Source organism: Myotis brandtii, unplaced genomic scaffold (genome assembly GCF_000412655.1).
Source record: "Myotis brandtii unplaced genomic scaffold, ASM41265v1 scaffold122, whole genome shotgun sequence".
NCBI lineage: Eukaryota > Metazoa > Chordata > Mammalia > Chiroptera > Vespertilionidae > Myotis > Myotis brandtii.
The window spans coordinates 349,339-367,695 of record NW_005354255.1 but is presented as its reverse complement, the minus strand read 5'-3'; the positions used below and the strand labels follow the sequence as shown (position 1 = coordinate 367,695).

Below are 18,357 nucleotides of genomic sequence, written 5' to 3'. Positions count from 1 at the left end.
CTGGTCGCCCCTAACTGCCCTCCCCTGCAGGGCTGGTACCCCCCCCCCAACTGCCCTCCCCCGCTAGCCATCTTGTGTCCACATGGGGGTGGCCATCTTGTGTGTTGGAATGATGGTCAATTTGCATATTACTCTTTTATTAGATAGGATAATAATAATTGTGTATCCTATTATAACTTAAAATAGTCTTCACAAGAACCTAGTCCCTTTCCTTGCATCCCAGCTCCTACAAATAGATTTAGGTTCCATTGCTTCCCCTACACTTGGTGGGTGATTACTACTTAGTGATCCACTTCTGAGTCATGGATTCTGTTATCTGGGGCTCTCCACATTTCACACACATCGGTGCAGGGGCCTTCTTTCTTATTGCCATGAAGAACAGAGAAGGCCATTGGGTTTCTCCCTCCCATGCCAGCTCACGGAATGGGCACTGATTAATGACATTTGGCTGTCTATTCACCAGGTGCTTTGTGTGCTGTCCATCTTATGGCTGTGTTCGATTTTTGTAGGTCCAATTTTGATGGCTTCTTTAGAGTGTATCTCATTCTCCATTGGGATACCAGAGAAGGCCACATGTGGGTGGGAGTGGAGATGGGACTCAAATATGGCTAAAGAGACCTGATTTATCTGATTGACCTGTGACTTACAGAGCCCTCTGTCTTCTTACAGAGCAGAGTAGAGCTGCTAGACTCATTATTAGATCCAGACCAGGCACCTTTTTAAGTATCCTATGTGTCAGGTGAAGGTGCTGCGAATACTCTGTGAGAATTGAACATTCAAACATCTCTAACTGCCTTCGTGGCTTTTTTTTTTAATTGTTACTTTATTGTTGAAAGTCATATAGATATCCCGTGGCTTTTATTAAAGCAACCAAAGGGTTATCAGGACAGAAGGTAGAATATTCTCTAGAGACAAGGCATAATCATACACCCAGACTGACAGAGGAGCTGTCAGGCTCCTCACCTTGGGAAGACCATCTTTGGTGGTAATGTAATGGTCCTTAAAAGTTACCCTGTGCTGTGTTAGAAGCTAACTGCTCTTCTGGTCATGAATTCAAGATTCGTTAATAACTCAGTGCCTCGGGGCCGTATGCCAGTTCTTTGGAATGAGGGACTGATGTGCTAAAACAAGGCATTACCGCTTTAACAAGTATCGAAGACATTAGCTACTTTCTCCTTAGTAATACAAATTACTCGTCCTTTCTTCACATCTACCTTTCTTTTCAGATCCTGAGAAATTGTTTTAAAGATTAAAAATAATACTTTTTTCTTTGCTTTTATTTTTTATGGTTATCATCTATTCTCAACTGTTTTAAGACTTTACCCATTAGGTTCCCTATCCTCGCCTCATCCAATCTTCCATTTTAAAGAAAATAAAATAAACCCTGTCATCTGGTATGAATTTGGGGGTATGGAAAGAAAAATGCTTTTGTGCCTGGCCTATGTAGCCCAATGGTTGAACCTTGACCTATGTACCAGGAGGTCACGGTTCGATTCCCGTTAGGGCACATGCCCGGGTTGCAGGCTTGATCCCCAGTGTGGGGTGCACAGAAGGCAGCTAATTGATGATTTTCTCTCATTATTAATGTTTCTCTCTCATCGATGTTTCTATCTCTCCCTCTCCTTTCCTCTCTCTCTCAAAATCAATAAAAACATACTAATAAAAAAAAAGAAAAGAAAAATGCTTTTGTTTTAAAGGCAGGGATGTGAAATCTATAGGTGTTTCTGTCTTTATCTTAGCACAGATTTTATTAATTTAAGGGGGAGAGTGAGAAAGAGAAACATCAATTTGTAGTTCCACTTATTTATGTATTCATTGGTTGATTCTTATATGTGCCCTGACCCCACATTGAACCCACAACCTTGGTGCATTGGGAAGATGCTCTAACCCAGCGGTCGCCAACCATTCGGACCTCGCGGACCACCAGTTGGTGACCGCTGCTCTAACCAACTGAGCTCCCCAGCCAGGGCTTTCCCACAGATTTCTGATTAAATAAAAGCAGCGCAAATGAATAGCGGGCATCCTGCATAGGCAGCCCAGGGGTACTTATTTAATCTTTTTTAATTAAGTAAAATTCCAGCCAGGAATCGAATTGTGACTTCCTGGTTCAACCACTGAGCCATGCAGGCCAGGCAAGAAAGTATTTTAGTCCTAACTGGTTTTAGCTCAGTGGATAGAGCGTCAGCCTGTGGACAGAAGGGTCCCAAGTTCAATTCCAGTCAAGGGCACATGCCCAGGTTGTGGACTTAATTCCCATTGGGGGGCATGCAAGAGGCAGCCAATCAAAGATTCTCTGTCATCATTGATGTTTCTATTTCTCCCTTTCTCTTCCTCTCTGAAATCAATAAAAATATTTAAATAAAACACTTTATTTTTGAGGGTATGTATTTTTTAAAAATATATTTTTATTGATTTCAGAGAGGAAGGGAATGGGAGAGAGAGATAGAAACATCAACGATGAGAGAAAATCATTGATTGACACGCCTTCCACTGGGAATTGAACCCAGGACCCTTCAGTCCCTAGGCCAACGCTCTTATTTACTGAGCCAAATTGGCTAGGACAAGAAACTATTTTAAATGAATCTTATTTTGAATGGCCCACAAGGTCCTGTGACAATAGCTAATTCTCACAACAGAAGGAAATGTGATGGAAAAATCACTTCCATGTACGGATGTTAACCATCAAGCTTCTTCTAGAGCTGGTCCTTCATTCTTCCCTCCCCCCACCCCCTTTTTTAAAAAAATTCTTCATTGATTTCAGAGCGGAAGAGAGGTGGGGAGTTATAGAAACATCAATTATGGCCCTAGATGAGATGGTTTGGCTCTGGATAGAGCACCGGCCTTCGGACTGAAGGGTCCCGGGTTCAATTCTGGTCAAGGGCATGTATCTCGGTTGTAGGCTTCTCCTTGGCCCAGGCCCTGGTCAGGGAGTGTGCAGGAGGCAACCAATCGATGTGTTTCTCTCACATCAATATTCCTCTCTGTCTTTCCCTCTCTCTTCCACTCTCTAAAAATCAGTAGAAAAATATCCTAAGGTGAGGATTAAAAAAAAAGAAAGAAAGAAACATCAGTGATGAGAATCATTGATCGGCTGCCTCCTGCACGTCCCACACTGGGGATCGAGCCCACAACTTGGGCATGTGCCCTGACCGAGAATCGAACCGCTACCTCCTGGTTCATAGGTCGACACTCAACCACTAAGCCACGCCAGCTGGGCCATTCTTTCCCTTTCTGTTGGAACATATTGTCCCCATGATGCTGACCTTACCCTTCCCGGGAGGTCTGCAGGGACACAGCTGTCCAATTGTCTCTTGACTGTAGGATAAGGAGCGTTTGGGCAAGCAGCTGAAGTTACAGGCCGAAAAAGAGGAAAAGGAGAAGCTAAAAGAGGAGGCCAAGCGTGCCAAGGAGGAAGCCAGGAGGAGGAGAGAGGAAGAGAAAGAGCTGAAGGAGAAGGAGAGGCGCGAAAAAAGGGAGAAGGAAGAAAAGGAGAAGGCAGAGAAGCAGCGGCTCAAGGAGGAGCGGCGTAAGGAGCGGCAGGAGGCCCTGGAGTGAGTGTCCTCCCAGGGTGGCCTGAGCATTCAAGGGCCAGGCTGCTGCCCCTTCCCTCCCTTTCTGTATCTTCCCTGAGGAAGGGATACAAAAAGCCTCTGCCCTGGTACCCTCTTCCCCTCTCTTGCCTCTGTCTTCCAGGGACACTGCAGACCCTAACCGACCTGTGGGTTCTTGTCCAGGAACACAGGCTTTGCTTGTGTGCTTGGGGCACTGGTTGGCTAAAACTGAATTTCATGTCCCATAGGGCTAAGCTGGAGGAGAAGAGGAAAAAGGAAGAGGAGAAACGGCTGAGAGAGGAAGAAAAGGTAGGCATCCTCCCCAGAACCTCCATGTTCTATTCTGTTTGAGAAATGGATCCTGGAATCCTCATAAGCAGGGTTTTTGCCTATTGCTGCCCAGTGTTCCCTAGGTCATGAGAAGCCCAGTGGCCCCACAGGGACTGGCATGTGTGTGTACATATGTTTCTGTTGATTGTGGTCATGCTGGCCTATAACATGCCTGCTGGCTGGACACCCAGGCCCTTCTGTCTACAAGAGCACCTCTGACACTTTGAGATTGCTTGGTACCCAGTTGAGGGTTGATGGGTTTTGAAAGCTATCATTAAAGTAATGCTTTCAACTTAAAAATGTTCAGGGTTTGCCCTGGCTGGTATAACTAAGCAGTTAGAGCATCGGCCTGAGCACCAAAGGGTTGCGGGTTCATTTCCTAGTCAAGGGCACATAACTGAGTTGCAGGTTAGATATCTGGCTCCAGTTGGGGGGCATGTAGGAGGCACCCAATCAATGTGTCTCTCACATCAGTGTTTCTCCCTCTCCGTCTCCCTCTCGTCCCCTCCTCCCCCTCCCTTCCACACTCTAAAAAGCAATGGAAAAAATATCCTCTGGTGAGGATTTAAAAAAAACCCCACAAGGTTGGGGTTTAGTTCTAGGGGACTTTGCGTTTTTGAAAACACCATTTTTATTTCTTCATCTTCTATTATGCAGCGCATTAAAGCAGAGAAAGCCGAAATCACGAGGTTCTTCCAGAAACCAAAGACTCCACAGACCCCCAAGGTGAGCAGCAGCTTTATTTAGCCTTGCTTTTCATCTCTGTCAGGCTCTTCCTTTGGAAAAATAAAAAGCTGTTTTCTGAGCAGAGGGGCCTCCGCTTGCACAGGGAGCTTCTATTTCTGGTAGGGCCTGGAGATTCTCGTATGTCCTTGGAAAAGCAAAAAGTGGCACATTTGCTAATAAGACTGTCGCATGTTTAGGGATCGCTTCATGAAAAATTTTGTGTGAGTCGCTCTATGGGGCAGGTTAAGAGAAGACCTAGTCCTTACCCTCTGGACTTTATGCACAAGATGGGAAGCAAGGTTAAGCATAAGACAAGAGCCCAGCCCTGACCGGTTTGGCTCAATGGATAGAGCGTCGGCCTACGGACTGGAGGGTCCCAGGTTCGATTCCGGTCAAGGGCATGTACCTTGGTTGCGGGCACATCCCCAGTAGGGAATGAGCAGGAGGCAGCTGATGGATTTTTCTCTCTCATCGATGGTTCTAACTCTATCCCTCTCCCTTCCTCTCTGTAAAAAAATAAATAAAATATTTTAAAAAAAGACAAGAGCCCAGAGTTCTGCTTCTCCAGTCTGGCATCCAGTCACCCTCTGAAATAGCTGCTTGTGCAGACCCCAGGTCCTCCCCCCTTCTCTTCTCCCTCCATGCTCCAGAAGTAACCCATCTTCCCCGATGCAAGTGTCCTTCCAGATCTTCCTTCATTTAGATCCCCTTGTATATTTGTGCATTTGTATACACATACATTAGGATCACTGAATATGTGATGTTACTGCATTGTTTGCATAGCTGTAACTTGGATTTTTGCCAGGTCGGCACATTTGGGTCTACTTCAGTCTTTTTTGTTGCTACATAATGTTTCATAATGTGGATGATATCACAGTATATAGATCTATTCAACTATTGATCCCCATCCATGGTGCTGTGAATGTCACTCACCTGTCTCTGCTCAGGTGCCTTCCTTTTTATTGCTATGAGAGACAGGAAAGGAGAAGGGACACAGAGAGAGAAACATTGATCGGCTGCCTCCTGTACGTACCCAACAGGTGATCGAACCCGCAACCTGGGTATGTGCTCTGACCGGCAATTGAACCGGCAATGTAATGGCGCCCAACCAATTGAGCCACACTGGCCAGGGCATGACCTTTCTTTGAACTTAACCAACCTGATAGGTAAAAAAATTGATATTTTTTTTACTTTATATTTTTTCATGATGGCTAGTGTAGTTGAACATCTTTTTTAATTTGTTTGCCATTGTATTTCTTTATAGGTTTGGCTTTTTATGTTGATCTCTACGAGTTATTTATATAGCCAGGATTTTTATCCTTGGTGATATACATCACAGATACATTCAACCTGTTAACTTGCCTTTTAACTTGTTGTAATTTTTGTCTTTCGTTGTAATTTTTTGTTTTAATGTCAACATTTTTATTTTATGGCAGTTGGCTTTTGGTTGGAAAGCTTTAGCTACCCTATGGTTGTAGATGCATTCTAATTTTTTTTTCCAGGTTTTGTTTTAATTATTTTACTTGGGTGTTTTTGTTTTGTTGTTTTTTGTGTTCGTTTGTTTGTTTTGTTATGTCTAGTTCCTTATCCTAGCTGGAATTCTCTGTGCCTGCGGTGTGGGGCATGGCAGGTTTTCCCATATGGATGCCCAGTGCTCCTAGTACCTGCTCATTAGTGAGAATAGTCAGCTGGTTCTTGTCCTCAGGTGCATGTTGGCATCACCAGGAAGCTTTAAAGAACACTGGGCTTGGGTCCCATCCCAGAGAACAGGGGCCTGCTGTGGGCATCAGGATTTCTGACAGTCCCCAGATGATCCTGTGTGGAGCCATGATGAGGCCACTGGCTTCAGTTGTTCTTTCCTTGCTGAGGTGAAACATTGGCTATCTTATGTTGAACTTAGATGTCAGCTGTCCTTCTGACTTCCCACGCCCTCGTGTGCTGCCAGCTTTGGGTTCCACTGACACAGACATTGAAGATGCTGAAAGGAGCCGGCCAGCATGGCTCAGTGGTTGAACGTTGACCTATGAACCAGGAGGTCACGGTTCGATTCACGGTCATGACATATGCCTAGGTTTTAGGCTCGATCCCCAGTGTGGGTTGTGCAGGAGGCAACCAATCAATGATTCTCTCTCATCATTGATGTTTCTATTTCTCTAGCCCTCTCCCTTCCTCTCTGAAATCAATAAAAATATATTTTTAAAAAAAAAAAAAAAGATGCGGAAGGAGCCTGAGCAGGGAAATCAAACTTCTCAGAATTTACAGTGTGTGGTTCTTAGGACACACACACCAGTGTTTCAGGTTCGTGTCAGCCTTCAGTGTTGAAATTGGCCCTGTGTTGATGGTCACCTTGTATCATAATGGTTGTGGCTCTTGGTAAGCTGGTCACTCTCCAGGTCTTGGTTTCCTCACCTGGGAGCTCAGGTCTTATCTTGTTTTGTTTTGTTTTTAAGAAAAGATTTATTGAGTATAATTTACAGTAAAATTTGCCATTTCCAGGAGTACTGTTGAATGAGTGGTCATTATATAAGGCCACACAACCACTGCAATATCAAGATCTGCAGTGTTTCCATTATTCCTGATGGCTCCCCTCATAGACAGTCTCCTCCTTCCCCCACCAGCCCCTGGCCACCACTACTCTGCCCCTGGAATTTTGCCTGTTCCAGAAACCTGTGTTAATGTCATCACACAGTATCTCTTCTTTGACTTGCCCACCTCAATGGATCTGAAATGCAACGTGCTGTGGCTCACCCATGCCTCTGCTGATGGCGTCCATCACCCAGGTGTGCCATCCCGTCTCGTTTCCATTTCAGACGCTGGCCGGCTCCTGTGGGAAGTTTGCCCCTTTTGAAATTAAAGAGAACATGGTCCTCGCCCCTCTTTGTCGGACCACCTTTGACCAAGACCTCTGTGATCAGTTAGACCAGCTCCTGCAGCAACAGAGTGGCGACTTCTCCTTCCTAAAAGATCTAAAAGGCCGGCGGCCCCTCAGGTCTGGACCCACCGTGGATTCTAATCGGAATGCGGACATTTTTAACAGGTTAGTGCCCGAGAAGACCGTCCTGTGCTCGTTGGTGAACTCAGAGCACAGTTGGCTGAGCTCTAGATTCTGGTTCACTGCTGACCCATGTGGCCTGGGCCAGTCGTCTCCCTTCCAGGTCTCAGACCCTAGTTTCAGTGCTTTGTCTCATCTCTCTCCTGGCTTCCTGTGAGCCTCTGAAATCTCGGGTGTCCTTTTGGAGTGCAGACTTCCTATCCCGGTGTTCCAGTCTCTCCTGGGAGGGATCCATTTCCATTCTGGCCTCCCTGGAGGGGTGTTTCCCTGTTCTTGCTGATTCACTTACTACTCTCCATGGCCCTGCTCACAGACATGCCCTGGGGCAGCAACATGGTGGCACTTTCGTTTCTCCCTCCTTGCTTTGTGTCTCTGGAGTAAATGTTCCCTTAGCCTTCTTCAGGAGTAGGTGCTGCTGCTGCTTAATGGTTACCTGCCTTTGTAGACTGTTGGTGACCTGCTTCCGTGGGAAGATGGGGTGACCGCATCACCTGGGAGGCATATGAGTGAATGCAGTGTCTTACTCCTCAGTGATGTGGTGATAGTGGAAAGCAGCAAAGTAGATGGCATTCCTGAAAGGAAGAAGTTTGGCAGGATGAAGCTCCTACAGTTTTCTGAGAATCACCGACCAGCATATTGGGGGACATGGAATAAGACGACGACGGTCATCCATCCAAGGGACCCCTGGGCCCAAGACAGGGTGAGCATGCAAGCAGAAGTGCCAGTGGTACACACCTGTCTTTCTGTGTTTCCTTTTCGGTTTGCCTTTACACTGGTCTCTTTAATTCCGTAAGTATTCTATTTTCTGCTCTGCCCTTTCCTCCCAACCCTGAGAGGTGGCAATGACGCACTGCATGTCTTGTTTTCTCAGAAGCTCCTGGACTATGAGGTGGACAGTGATGATGAGTGGGAAGAGGAGGAGCCAGGAGAGTCTCTCTCTCACAGTGAAGGGGTGAGTGCAGACCTAGAATGGTTGCAGCTTCCATCAGAGGACCGCAACAGCCCTAGGCTGGATCCCTTTACATAGTTTCTGTGTTACCTACAGAGTTGTCTGAAAATGTCAGCCAACAGTTTACATCTGGATTCATCTGGATTCCCAACTTCTCTTGGAATACCTTATTTGGCAACACTAACCCGCTCGCCTAGCAGTAGTGGGTTGTTACTGAGCAGTGTTGCCCCTTCTAGATGGGGCACATCCATTCTCTAGTTCACCCAGGCCCCCACCACTGCCTCTTGCCTTATTGGGTGACTTTATTGTTTGTGTTCTCCCCCTCACACACCCCATCCTCACACACTGCAATATAATCGGATTCGTTTATGGGGTTTTGGTTGATCCCCATGGTGTCCATAGGAACAACAGCAGTTTGTGGCTTTTTTTTTTCTTCCTTAGACATATAGAGATTTAAATTTTTAATGAAGCATGTATTCTGTTTCCACATGTGAACATACTTTTTTTTTCTTTGAGGATGATGATGATGAAGTAGAAGATGAAGATGAGGATGATGGTTTTTTCGTACCTCATGGGTACCTGTCTGAGGATGAGGGAGTAACTGAGGTGAGTGTATGCACAGGGAGGTGACTGGCTTGGAGAAGAGCCCAGTCAGGGGGTGGAGCTTGGTAGCTGCCTGGGGACAGTGCCCAAGGGTCGCAGTCCATCTATGGCCGGTCCCACATGTATCTCACTTCTCATAGCCATGAAAGTGAGCCCCAATGTGTGATTGGTTGTGGAAACGCTAGACCCTGAGCTGGAGTTTGTCTGGAAGGGTGGGAGAATTTGCAAAGGTGAGAGAAAATTCACTGTGACGGGAGCGCATGAGAAGAAACCCGGTCAGAGAGTTACTATGGTTCGTGGGTCAGCTCACCAAACTTTTTTAAATATTTGTTTAGCTGAATGTAATTAGCATACATTTATTCAGTTTCATGAGTTTTAATGATTGACAATATTTGTGGAACCACCACTGGATATAAAATACAGAAGTTTCCATTTTTCCAGAAGGTTCCCCCATTTCCCTTTGAGTTTACCCCACCAACAACAGCAGCAACAACTTTCTAAATTTTGCCACACGGTTAAACTTTTGAGTAAGCCATTTTTAGGGCTCCAAAGGCCTATCGATTTTGAAATGATTTTGTCTCAAAGTCATACTTGAAGGGCATGTGTCTCATACACATTTCCAACCAATGAGGCAGGCTGGTGTACCCATAAGCATATCTGCCTTAAAGAGTGGTATCATCTGGTGTGGGAGATGCCCAGCCCTGTGGCTGTACTGGGCATGTAATTTCGACCTGTTCTCTCACCTGCAAGGAGTGTGCTGACCCCGAGAACCACAAGGTCCGCCAGAAGCTGAAGGCCAAGGAATGGGACGAGCTTTTAGCCAAGGGAAAGCGGTTCCGCGTGCTCCAGCCCGTGAAGATTGGCTGCATCTGGGCGGCAGACAAGGATGGCAGTGCCGACCTGAAGGTGCTAGAGCAGTTCACGGCATGCCTTCTAGAGACAGTTCTCCCCGAGGAGGAGCAGACACCTAAGGCCTCCAAGAAAAAGAAGAGGGACCAGCACAGTGAGTGCTGGCTTGGGGCAGGGGTGGAAGGGGGTAAGGCTCCCAGTTGCACCCGAGGCCCAGATCTGTCCAGGGCCAAAGGCAGGCGACTTCTTAGGCAAGTGAATTAATAATTTAGAAGTTACTTCAACAAATCACAAAGGCTAGCACTCACTGGACACATCTGTTTCTTCTCTGATGTTCACAACAGCAGTACAAGGCAGCTAGTTTAATTAGCCCATTTTACCAACAGGGACACAGACCCAGAGTGCTTGGTCCAGGGCACTATCATTCCTAACTCCTGTGCCTCCTCACTATTCAAAGCTGGGGAGGACCAGTGACTCAGAATGAGAGTACGATGGCCACTGCTAAGGAAACACAGGTGCATAAAGTCAGTCGCGATGGTTTTATCTGAATGAATCTGCCTTGTGAAATTTGGGCTTCACAGAATCTCTTCCAGATCAAGTTCATATATCTAAAAGCTATCCTTAAAAGGCCATCTGAAACTGATTGTGTCCCTCAATCTTGGTGACAGGTTCAGCAACCATGTGCAGTATTTATTGCTATTTTCCCATGTTTGACACCCACTTGTGTCCTCTCCTCTCCCTGCCAGTCTTGGCCCAGTTGCTCCCGCTGCTACACGGGAATGTGAATGGAAGCAAAGTGATCATCCGGGAATTCCAGGAATGCTGCCGCCAAGGACTGCTTGGCAAGGACACTAGCAGTCCTGAGAGCAGCTCTGCCAGCCCTCCGAGCCCTGGCTCTTCCCGCCCGCAGACCCCCACCACCAGCGAGGACAATGCTGTCCCCTCCAAGGCCAGGCTCAAGCGTATTATTTCCGAGAACTCGGTGTACGAGAAGAGGCCTGATTTCAGGATGTGCTGGTACGTCCACTCACAGGTGCTGAAGAGCTTTGATCAGGAGCACCTGCCCGTGCCGTGCCAGTGGAGTTATGTCACTATGGTGCCCTCAGCCACCAGGGAGGACAGTGGCAGCATCCCCACCCCAGGGCCCAGCCAGGGGACACCCATCTCGCTAAAGAGGAAGTCAGCAGGAAGCATGTGCATCACTCAGTTCATGAAGAAGCGCAGGCATGATGGGCAGGTGAGCAGTGGGGTGCTTGAGGGCCTGGGTGGGGCAGGGAGGCCTCCAACGTGGCTTTTTTATTCTTACATTCACAGCAAAATTGAGGCAACAAAATTGTTCAAAATTGAGGAGAAAGTACAGAGATTTTCCATATTTCCTACCCCTCAACACACACATGCACAGCCTTTCTGGCATCAACATCCCCCACCAGAGCCCTATGCTCGTTAGAGTCGATGAACTCACGTTGACACATCATTAACATCCAAAGTCCATAGTTGACATTAGGATTCACTCTTGGTGTGGTACATTCTGTGGGTTTGGAAAATATGTAAGATGTATCCACCATTACAGTATTATACTATATAGTTTCATTGCCCTAAGAATCCTCTCTTCATTCATTCTCCTATTCATTCTCCTCCCCTCCTAACCCCTGGCAACCACTGATCCTTTTACTATATCCAACGTTTTCTCTTTTCCAGAATCTCACATTGTTGGACTCATACAGTATATAGCAGGGGTGGGCAAACTTTTTGACTCGAGGGCCACAATGGGTTCTTAAACTGGACCGGAGGGCCGGAACAAAAGCATGGATGGAGTGTTTGTGTGAACTAATATAAATTCAAAGTAATCATCATTACATAAAAGGGTACGGTCTTTTTTTTTTTTTTTTTAGTTTTATTCATTTCAAACGGGCCGTAGTTTGCCCACGGCTGGTATATAGGCTTTTCAGATTGGCTATTTCACTTAGTTATTTGCATTTAAGTTTCCTCATATCTTTTCATTGCTTGATGGCACCTCAATATATGGTCCTCACTTTAGGTCAGCATCTCACAGAGTTATAGATTTTAATGAAGGTGTGGTAAGAGCTGGGTCTCCCGCTCAAATTAGAGCCCCTTTCAGGAGAGCGGTGCTGCTCTGGGAGCTGTGCTCTGAAGATATAGCTGTGGTGACAGAGGAGGAGAGTTGGTATACGCCCCCTTCACTCCCTGCTCCCACTCCCTGATCTGACATGAGTTACTCTGAGGCTTAGAAAATAAAATCAGGGCTTGGAGGCAAGAGAAATTGCTCCTGGAATGTGACAGTAAACCTTAAACTCACAGCAAGAGGGACTATCAGAACAGTCCAGTGTCAACTTGACATTCCCCAGAGCACCTACCCATTAGCACTTGTGTGCAAAGCTCTGCCTGCTTATGATGCAGCTTGGTGCTGTGGGGAGCCCACTGGATGAGGAGGGGGCTCCAAACTCCCAAACACTTCCCTCTCTGGGCCTGGGCCCAAAATGATGGGCTTCATTAGATCCATTAGGTGTTTGAGCCACACAGTATCTTTTGTGGTTGATGTCGTTGCTAACCCAGCCTTAGAAGGAACCCACATGTGGCTATTCTGGTTGAAACAAGCTGGGGACCCCGATTTGAAAATGGGTGGTAATGGAAGACAACTTTTGCGTGAACTCATAAGTAGCATTCGCAGGCCTCTGCCCCATCAGCCCTCCCTCGGTCACCTTTGTGCTGTTGTCTGCTTCATTGGGGTGGGGTAGAATCCCACACAGTTAGTGTGGGGGCTCAGCCGCATTTCTGAGCTTCGCTTCCCTTGTGGTCAACCTTGTTTGTGTTCATAACCCATGTTTCCCTACATGAAAAACTGGTTTTGCCCCATTACATTCCAGGCACTGTGCTAGGCATCTTATGTGAATTCCTGTGTTCAATGGTGGTAAGAAGCTTCATTCTCTACTTGAACCTCCAGGATAGAGAAATTAAGCCAGGGAGTGCTCTCCCAGGTTAGAGATAGATATGGGAGAAAGCATGTGCCTGGGAATTAGTGAAATGAGGCATGTCACCCGATGATACACATGCAGCAGCAGCCCTGTGCAGTTCTATGGATTCCACTCCCTGTTACAGAATCACTGCCCAGGAAAGGGGTTAAAAACCTTAGGAGATCTGGGTATGCTGGCCCCCATAACTGATTCAGCAGGTGGTTGGTTAGGTGGTTAAAGTCTGCATTTCAAAGCCCCTTCTCACGGAGTCCTTTGGAAAGAATCTAGGACCATAGCGTGGGGCAGCATAGTGGGTGCTGGCTTTTTTTTTTATTTATTTAATATATTTTTATAGATTTCAGAGGGAAAGGGAGAGGAAGCGATAGAAACATCAATGATGAGAATCATTGATTGGCTGGCTCCTGCATGCCCCCTACTGGGGATCAAGCCTACAACCCAGGCATGTGCCCTTGACCGGAATCAAACCCGGGAGCCTTCAGTCCGCAGGCTGATGTTCTATCCACTGAGCCAAACCAGCTAGGGTGGGTGCTGGTTCTTTGGAATGTTCTAGGAGTGGATTTGTGGACATTCAGCCTCACCCCTGCTCCTTGGAATGCTCAAGTTTGGACACCCTGCTTGACAGCCCTGAGTCACCAGGACTATGTCCGACCTCAGGTAACAGAGCTCCTATTTTGTGGGGGTTTACCTCCAGCAACTAGTCCTGAGCTCATGTAACATCCTAGTCCAGTAGCCGGGGCCTCCTTCCTCCTGCCCCCCCCCCCCACCCCCCAGTAGCTGGAAAGGAATGCTCACCCCAGCAGACTTCCATTGGTGTCTTTCTGGACAAAATGCTTAGGCACAGCCACTGTGAGTTGCAAGAGAGACTGGGAAATGAGAACTGACCACCCTCCGCCCCTGCTTGGCGCGGGGGGATGCATGGGTAAGGCCTGCTACCACATAGCACCGACACAAAGTGGGAGACAGGTACAACTTTCTAGAAGGGAAGATTGGAGGGGCATGTAGAACACTTCCCCCTACATTTTGGTAAAGCTTGCGTATTTCTGCACCCTTGGAAGTAGTTGTAGCTAAACTATAAATGTGTGTGAGTGTTAAGAATATTTAAATCTTTATTTCGAGTTCAAAAATCATCATAAGCCCTGAGTTTACAAGTTATTATGATCTAGTTAGATAAACAGGCTAAGGTGAGACTTCAGCTCTGTCACCAAATGTCTCTGGCACCAGGGCGACCCAGATTTGTGGGCCTTGGTTTTATTTTAAAATGGGGAGAGGTTCTGTTTCTCCTTTCTAGTCATATATATTCTATGATCAAAACAAAACTAAACCCCCAGCTGGTTTGGCTCAGTGGATAGAGTGTCGGCCTGGGGCCTGAAGGGTCCCCGGTTCGATTCCAGTCAAGGGCACATGCCCAGGTTGCGGGCTTGATTCCCAGTATGGGGTGTGCAAGAGGCAGCCAATCAATGATTGTCTCTCATCATTGATATTTCTATCTCTCTCCCTTCTCCCTTCCTCTCTGAAATCAATAAAAATATATTTAAAATGAAACAAAAAACAAAACTAAAAGACTGGTGTTATACAGCTGTAGTTCTTGACAGTTGCCAAATATCTAATTCATGCCCATTTTACATGTTCCCCCTTTTCCATCTCTGCATCTACCACATGCAGCAGTGACAATGGGGTGACAAGCTTTCCCATTACAATAAGCTGCTGACAGCTCAGCACAGTGGATTCAGGTGTCATCCTAAATTCCCACTGTAGAATATTTTATAGCCTGTCCTGTGTCTGGAGAGTTATGGATAGTGGTTCCACTATAATTGTGTTTCCTGTCTTCTGTTGAGCCCAGTGACCAGGGGAGGCTATGAAGAAATCCCTCTGTTCCTTTTGCTTAACAGACCCAAACCAACATCCCCAAATCCACATAGTTGAGAGCTGAGCTGTCTGTTCTTGGTCAGTCAGTTCTTTTTTTTTAATTCTCACCCAACGAAATTTTTGCATTGATTTTTAGAGAGAATGGAAGAGAGAGGGAAAGACAGAAATATCGATGTGAGAGAAACCCATCTATTAGTTGCCTCCTGCACTCACTCTGACCAGGGCCCAGGCAGGGGAGGAGCCTGCAACTGAGGTATGTGTCCTTGACCAGAATTGAACCCGGGCCCTTCAGTCCACAAGCCGACGCTCTATCCACTGAGCCAAACCAGCTAGGGCGGTCAATCAGTTCTCTTTTTTTTTTAATATATTTTATTTATTTTTGCTGAGAGGAAGGGAGAGGGATAGAGAGTTAGAAACATTGATGAGAGAGAAACATCAATCAGCTGCCTCCTGCACAATCCCCACTGGGGATGTGCCTGCAACCAAGGTACATGCCCCCGACCAGAATCAAACCTGGGACCCTTCAGTCCACAGGCAGACGCTCTATCCACTAAGCCAAACCGGTCAGGGCTAGTTCTTTAGAATAGTTAGAAATCGCCGTCAGCATCCTTAGGTGGCAGCTCCTGCTTTTGCTGTGGGACCATTCCTATCTAAGTGACGCTCCAGCCACCAAAGAGTCTGGGCATGGAGCATACACACCAGGAACTGTGATGCTGCAAACTTGAGCCCAGTCTGCCAGCCAGGCCAGGAACCCAATGTGCAAATCTTACTGCTCTGTCATTCTTTTTCCAGGCAAATGGAGATTTTTGTAGCAGAGGAATTTCAAAGTGTTTTCAGAAGTAGCCTCTCTGTTTAAATAAGTCTGTTCCTGCCTCCTCTGCTAGTTAGTTCCCTTTGTTCATTTACAGAGAAAGTGAGCCCTTGTGTGGATGGTTGGTGTTTAAAATCAGTCCTGCTACGTTCCACCTTGTCTTTCTGTCCCCTCTGCTGAATGCCAATGAAAATGGCCCAGGAATCTTTGTTGGAAAGTCTAGCCCCAGTAGAGGCCTTCCCGCTGTCCCCTGTCCTTCCTGACTTCTGTCCACAATTGCCCAGATGATAGTCACGCTGGCCAAACTGGTCTAAGCATAAATTGAGTTGTCAAGCATCAGGCAGAAGGTACAGAGAAAGCACTGACCAACTGGGCTCTCAATCGTTTATTTCAAATAATAAATTCAAAGAAACTGTATGCTTTATCAATTTTTCTTTCCAACCAACCCAGAAACCCAGAGTTCTAATTCGAAAACAGTTCACAAATTATTTTTGTGATAAGGTAAATATGATAATGGTAGTTTTCTAAGCTCTGAATTAGTTCATTGAAAGGAACTTGCCAAGGTTTGCTTGGTCATCAGCTATCAAATGGACTCCTCCATGTGTTATTAAAACGGTAGAGGAGCCCTAGCTGGTTTGGCTCAGTGGATAGAGTGCCAGCCTGCATACTAAAGGGTCCCAGGTTTGATTCCGGGCAAGGGCACATGCCCAGGTTGCAGGCTCGATTCCCAGTAGGGGGCGTGCAGGAGGCAGCCGATCAATGATTCTCATCATTGATGTTTCTGTCCCTCTCCCTTCCTCTCTGAAATCAATAAAAGTATATATATTTATTTTTTTAAAATTTTTTATTGATTACAGAGAGGAAGGGAGAGGAAGAGAGATAGAAACATCATTGATGAGAGAGAACCATGGATCAGATGTCTCCTGCACGCCCCCCAGTGGGGACCAAGCCTGCGACCCAGGCATGTGCCCTTGATCGAAATCAAAACCGGGATCCTTCGGTCCGCAGGCCGAAGCTCTATCCACTGAGCCAAACCGGCCAAGGCAAAAAGTATATATATTTTTTTTTTAATTGATTTTTTTACAGAGAGGAAGGGAGAGAGATAGTTAGAAACATCGATGAGAGAGAAACATCGATCAGCTGCCTCCTGCACACCTCCTACTGGGGATGTGCCCGCAACCAAGGTACATGCCCTTGACCGGAACCTGGGACCCTTCAGTCCGGAGGCTGACGCTCTATCCACCGAGCCAAACCAGCCAGGGCTATATTTTTTAAAAAATGGTAGAGGAGGCCAGTAGTATAGACACGTGTAGCAGGAAGGGTTACACACTGGTCTGCCCAAAGTGCCCATGCTGATGACCTGTGCTCCCTTGCCTGTTCAGGTCGGAGCTGGGGACCTGGATGGCTTCCAGGCAGACACGGAGGAGGAGGAGGAAGAGGATGGTGACTGTGTGATGATGGACATCTCGGATATTGCTGGTGAGAACAGCCCCAGTCCCTCTTCTCATGCAGGCTGGCAGCAGGGGGAAGAGCACTTGCACTGTTACCTTTTCACTGGCTCTCTTTTGTACATAAGTTAAAAGGTTGAGTTAAAAGATTCTGAAAGGCACTGGGCGGGCTGGTTTAATGGTGTGGGTGGGCAGTTGGGTCCAATCCAGGCCCTGGAGGATCTGACTTTGTTTCCTAAGCTACATTTAGGAAACCAAAGAACTGAAGGTTGGTTGCCACCTTGGTGGGTGATGGATGGGCTGTGTTAGGAAGAGTCCTGGAGGTGGGGGTCCTGGCACAAGTGAGGTACCTCTGAACTAAGCTGCTCCAGGGAAAAAGAAGCAAGCAGTGATGCGAGGCTCGGGGAGCCTGATGTCCGGTGATCCTTGGCAGAGCCACTTGGCTTCCGTGTCCTAGTTTCTTCCCCTTTGCCATGGGGCTTCGGGCCTAGATTTGGCTTTTCCCCTGAGTGAGCTGAAGAGGGGACAGGGAGTACGTGTCTAGAAAAGGGAGACGGGTCTGGGGGCTACAGCCATGCTTCTTCTCTAACCACGGTCGGATCGGGAGATCTTACCCCAAGAAGGCTCTCAGAGTTGTTTCAGGCCCTGGTGACACAGGTACAGACACTAAAGCCCCTACCTCTCTTGCCTTGCAGAGGTCCAGGACCCTTGTGTAACCACTCCCAGTGCTGGAAGGCCTGTGGGAATGGACACCAGTGAGAGCCCCATGCCCTCCAACTCACTCAGCCCCTCCTGAGCACCCCAAACTGGCTGGCGTGTGTATGTAGAATGGTTAGGGTTTTCTCAGATGCTTCTCAGATACTTGAAAGTCCTATGATTCCTGTGTAAAGAGCACTTTGTCCTGCTTCGCATACGCCCCCTCAAGGGTTGGAAAGTATATAGGATGCTTGATTCATTCTTTTTTATATTTGTAAAAATTTCCCCTCGAAGCTGCATACTAATCTGCCCTTTAATAAAGCATTATCGCAGTGTGTTGGCCTGTACGGGGAATCCCAATTGTGCCCTAAGGATCCTGAGCAGGCACTATGATGAAATGCTTATAAATGAACTGGAGCCCTGCCGGTGTCGTATGGCACCAGGACTGACATGGATATGTATAAACTTATTGTCTAGCCCTGA

The 18,357-nt window shown here is 46.9% G+C and overlaps 1 protein-coding gene across 1 annotated transcript in view; it reads left to right on the top strand.

Moving 5' to 3' along the window:
- Positions 1-18,357, top strand: part of CHAF1A (chromatin assembly factor 1, subunit A (p150)) — a 27,397-nt gene extending 9,040 nt beyond the window's left edge. Inside the window, exons 4-14 of the mRNA XM_005858781.2 lie at positions 3,322-3,551; positions 3,800-3,860; positions 4,539-4,607; positions 7,418-7,644; positions 8,191-8,359; positions 8,531-8,611; positions 9,125-9,214; positions 9,962-10,214; positions 10,807-11,297; positions 17,113-17,209; positions 17,874-18,357. Coding sequence (XP_005858843.1) covers positions 3,322-3,551; positions 3,800-3,860; positions 4,539-4,607; positions 7,418-7,644; positions 8,191-8,359; positions 8,531-8,611; positions 9,125-9,214; positions 9,962-10,214; positions 10,807-11,297; positions 17,113-17,209; positions 17,874-17,974 — 1,869 coding nt within the window. The 3' untranslated portion in view covers positions 17,975-18,357. The remainder of the gene's footprint in view (positions 1-3,321; positions 3,552-3,799; positions 3,861-4,538; positions 4,608-7,417; positions 7,645-8,190; positions 8,360-8,530; positions 8,612-9,124; positions 9,215-9,961; positions 10,215-10,806; positions 11,298-17,112; positions 17,210-17,873) is intronic.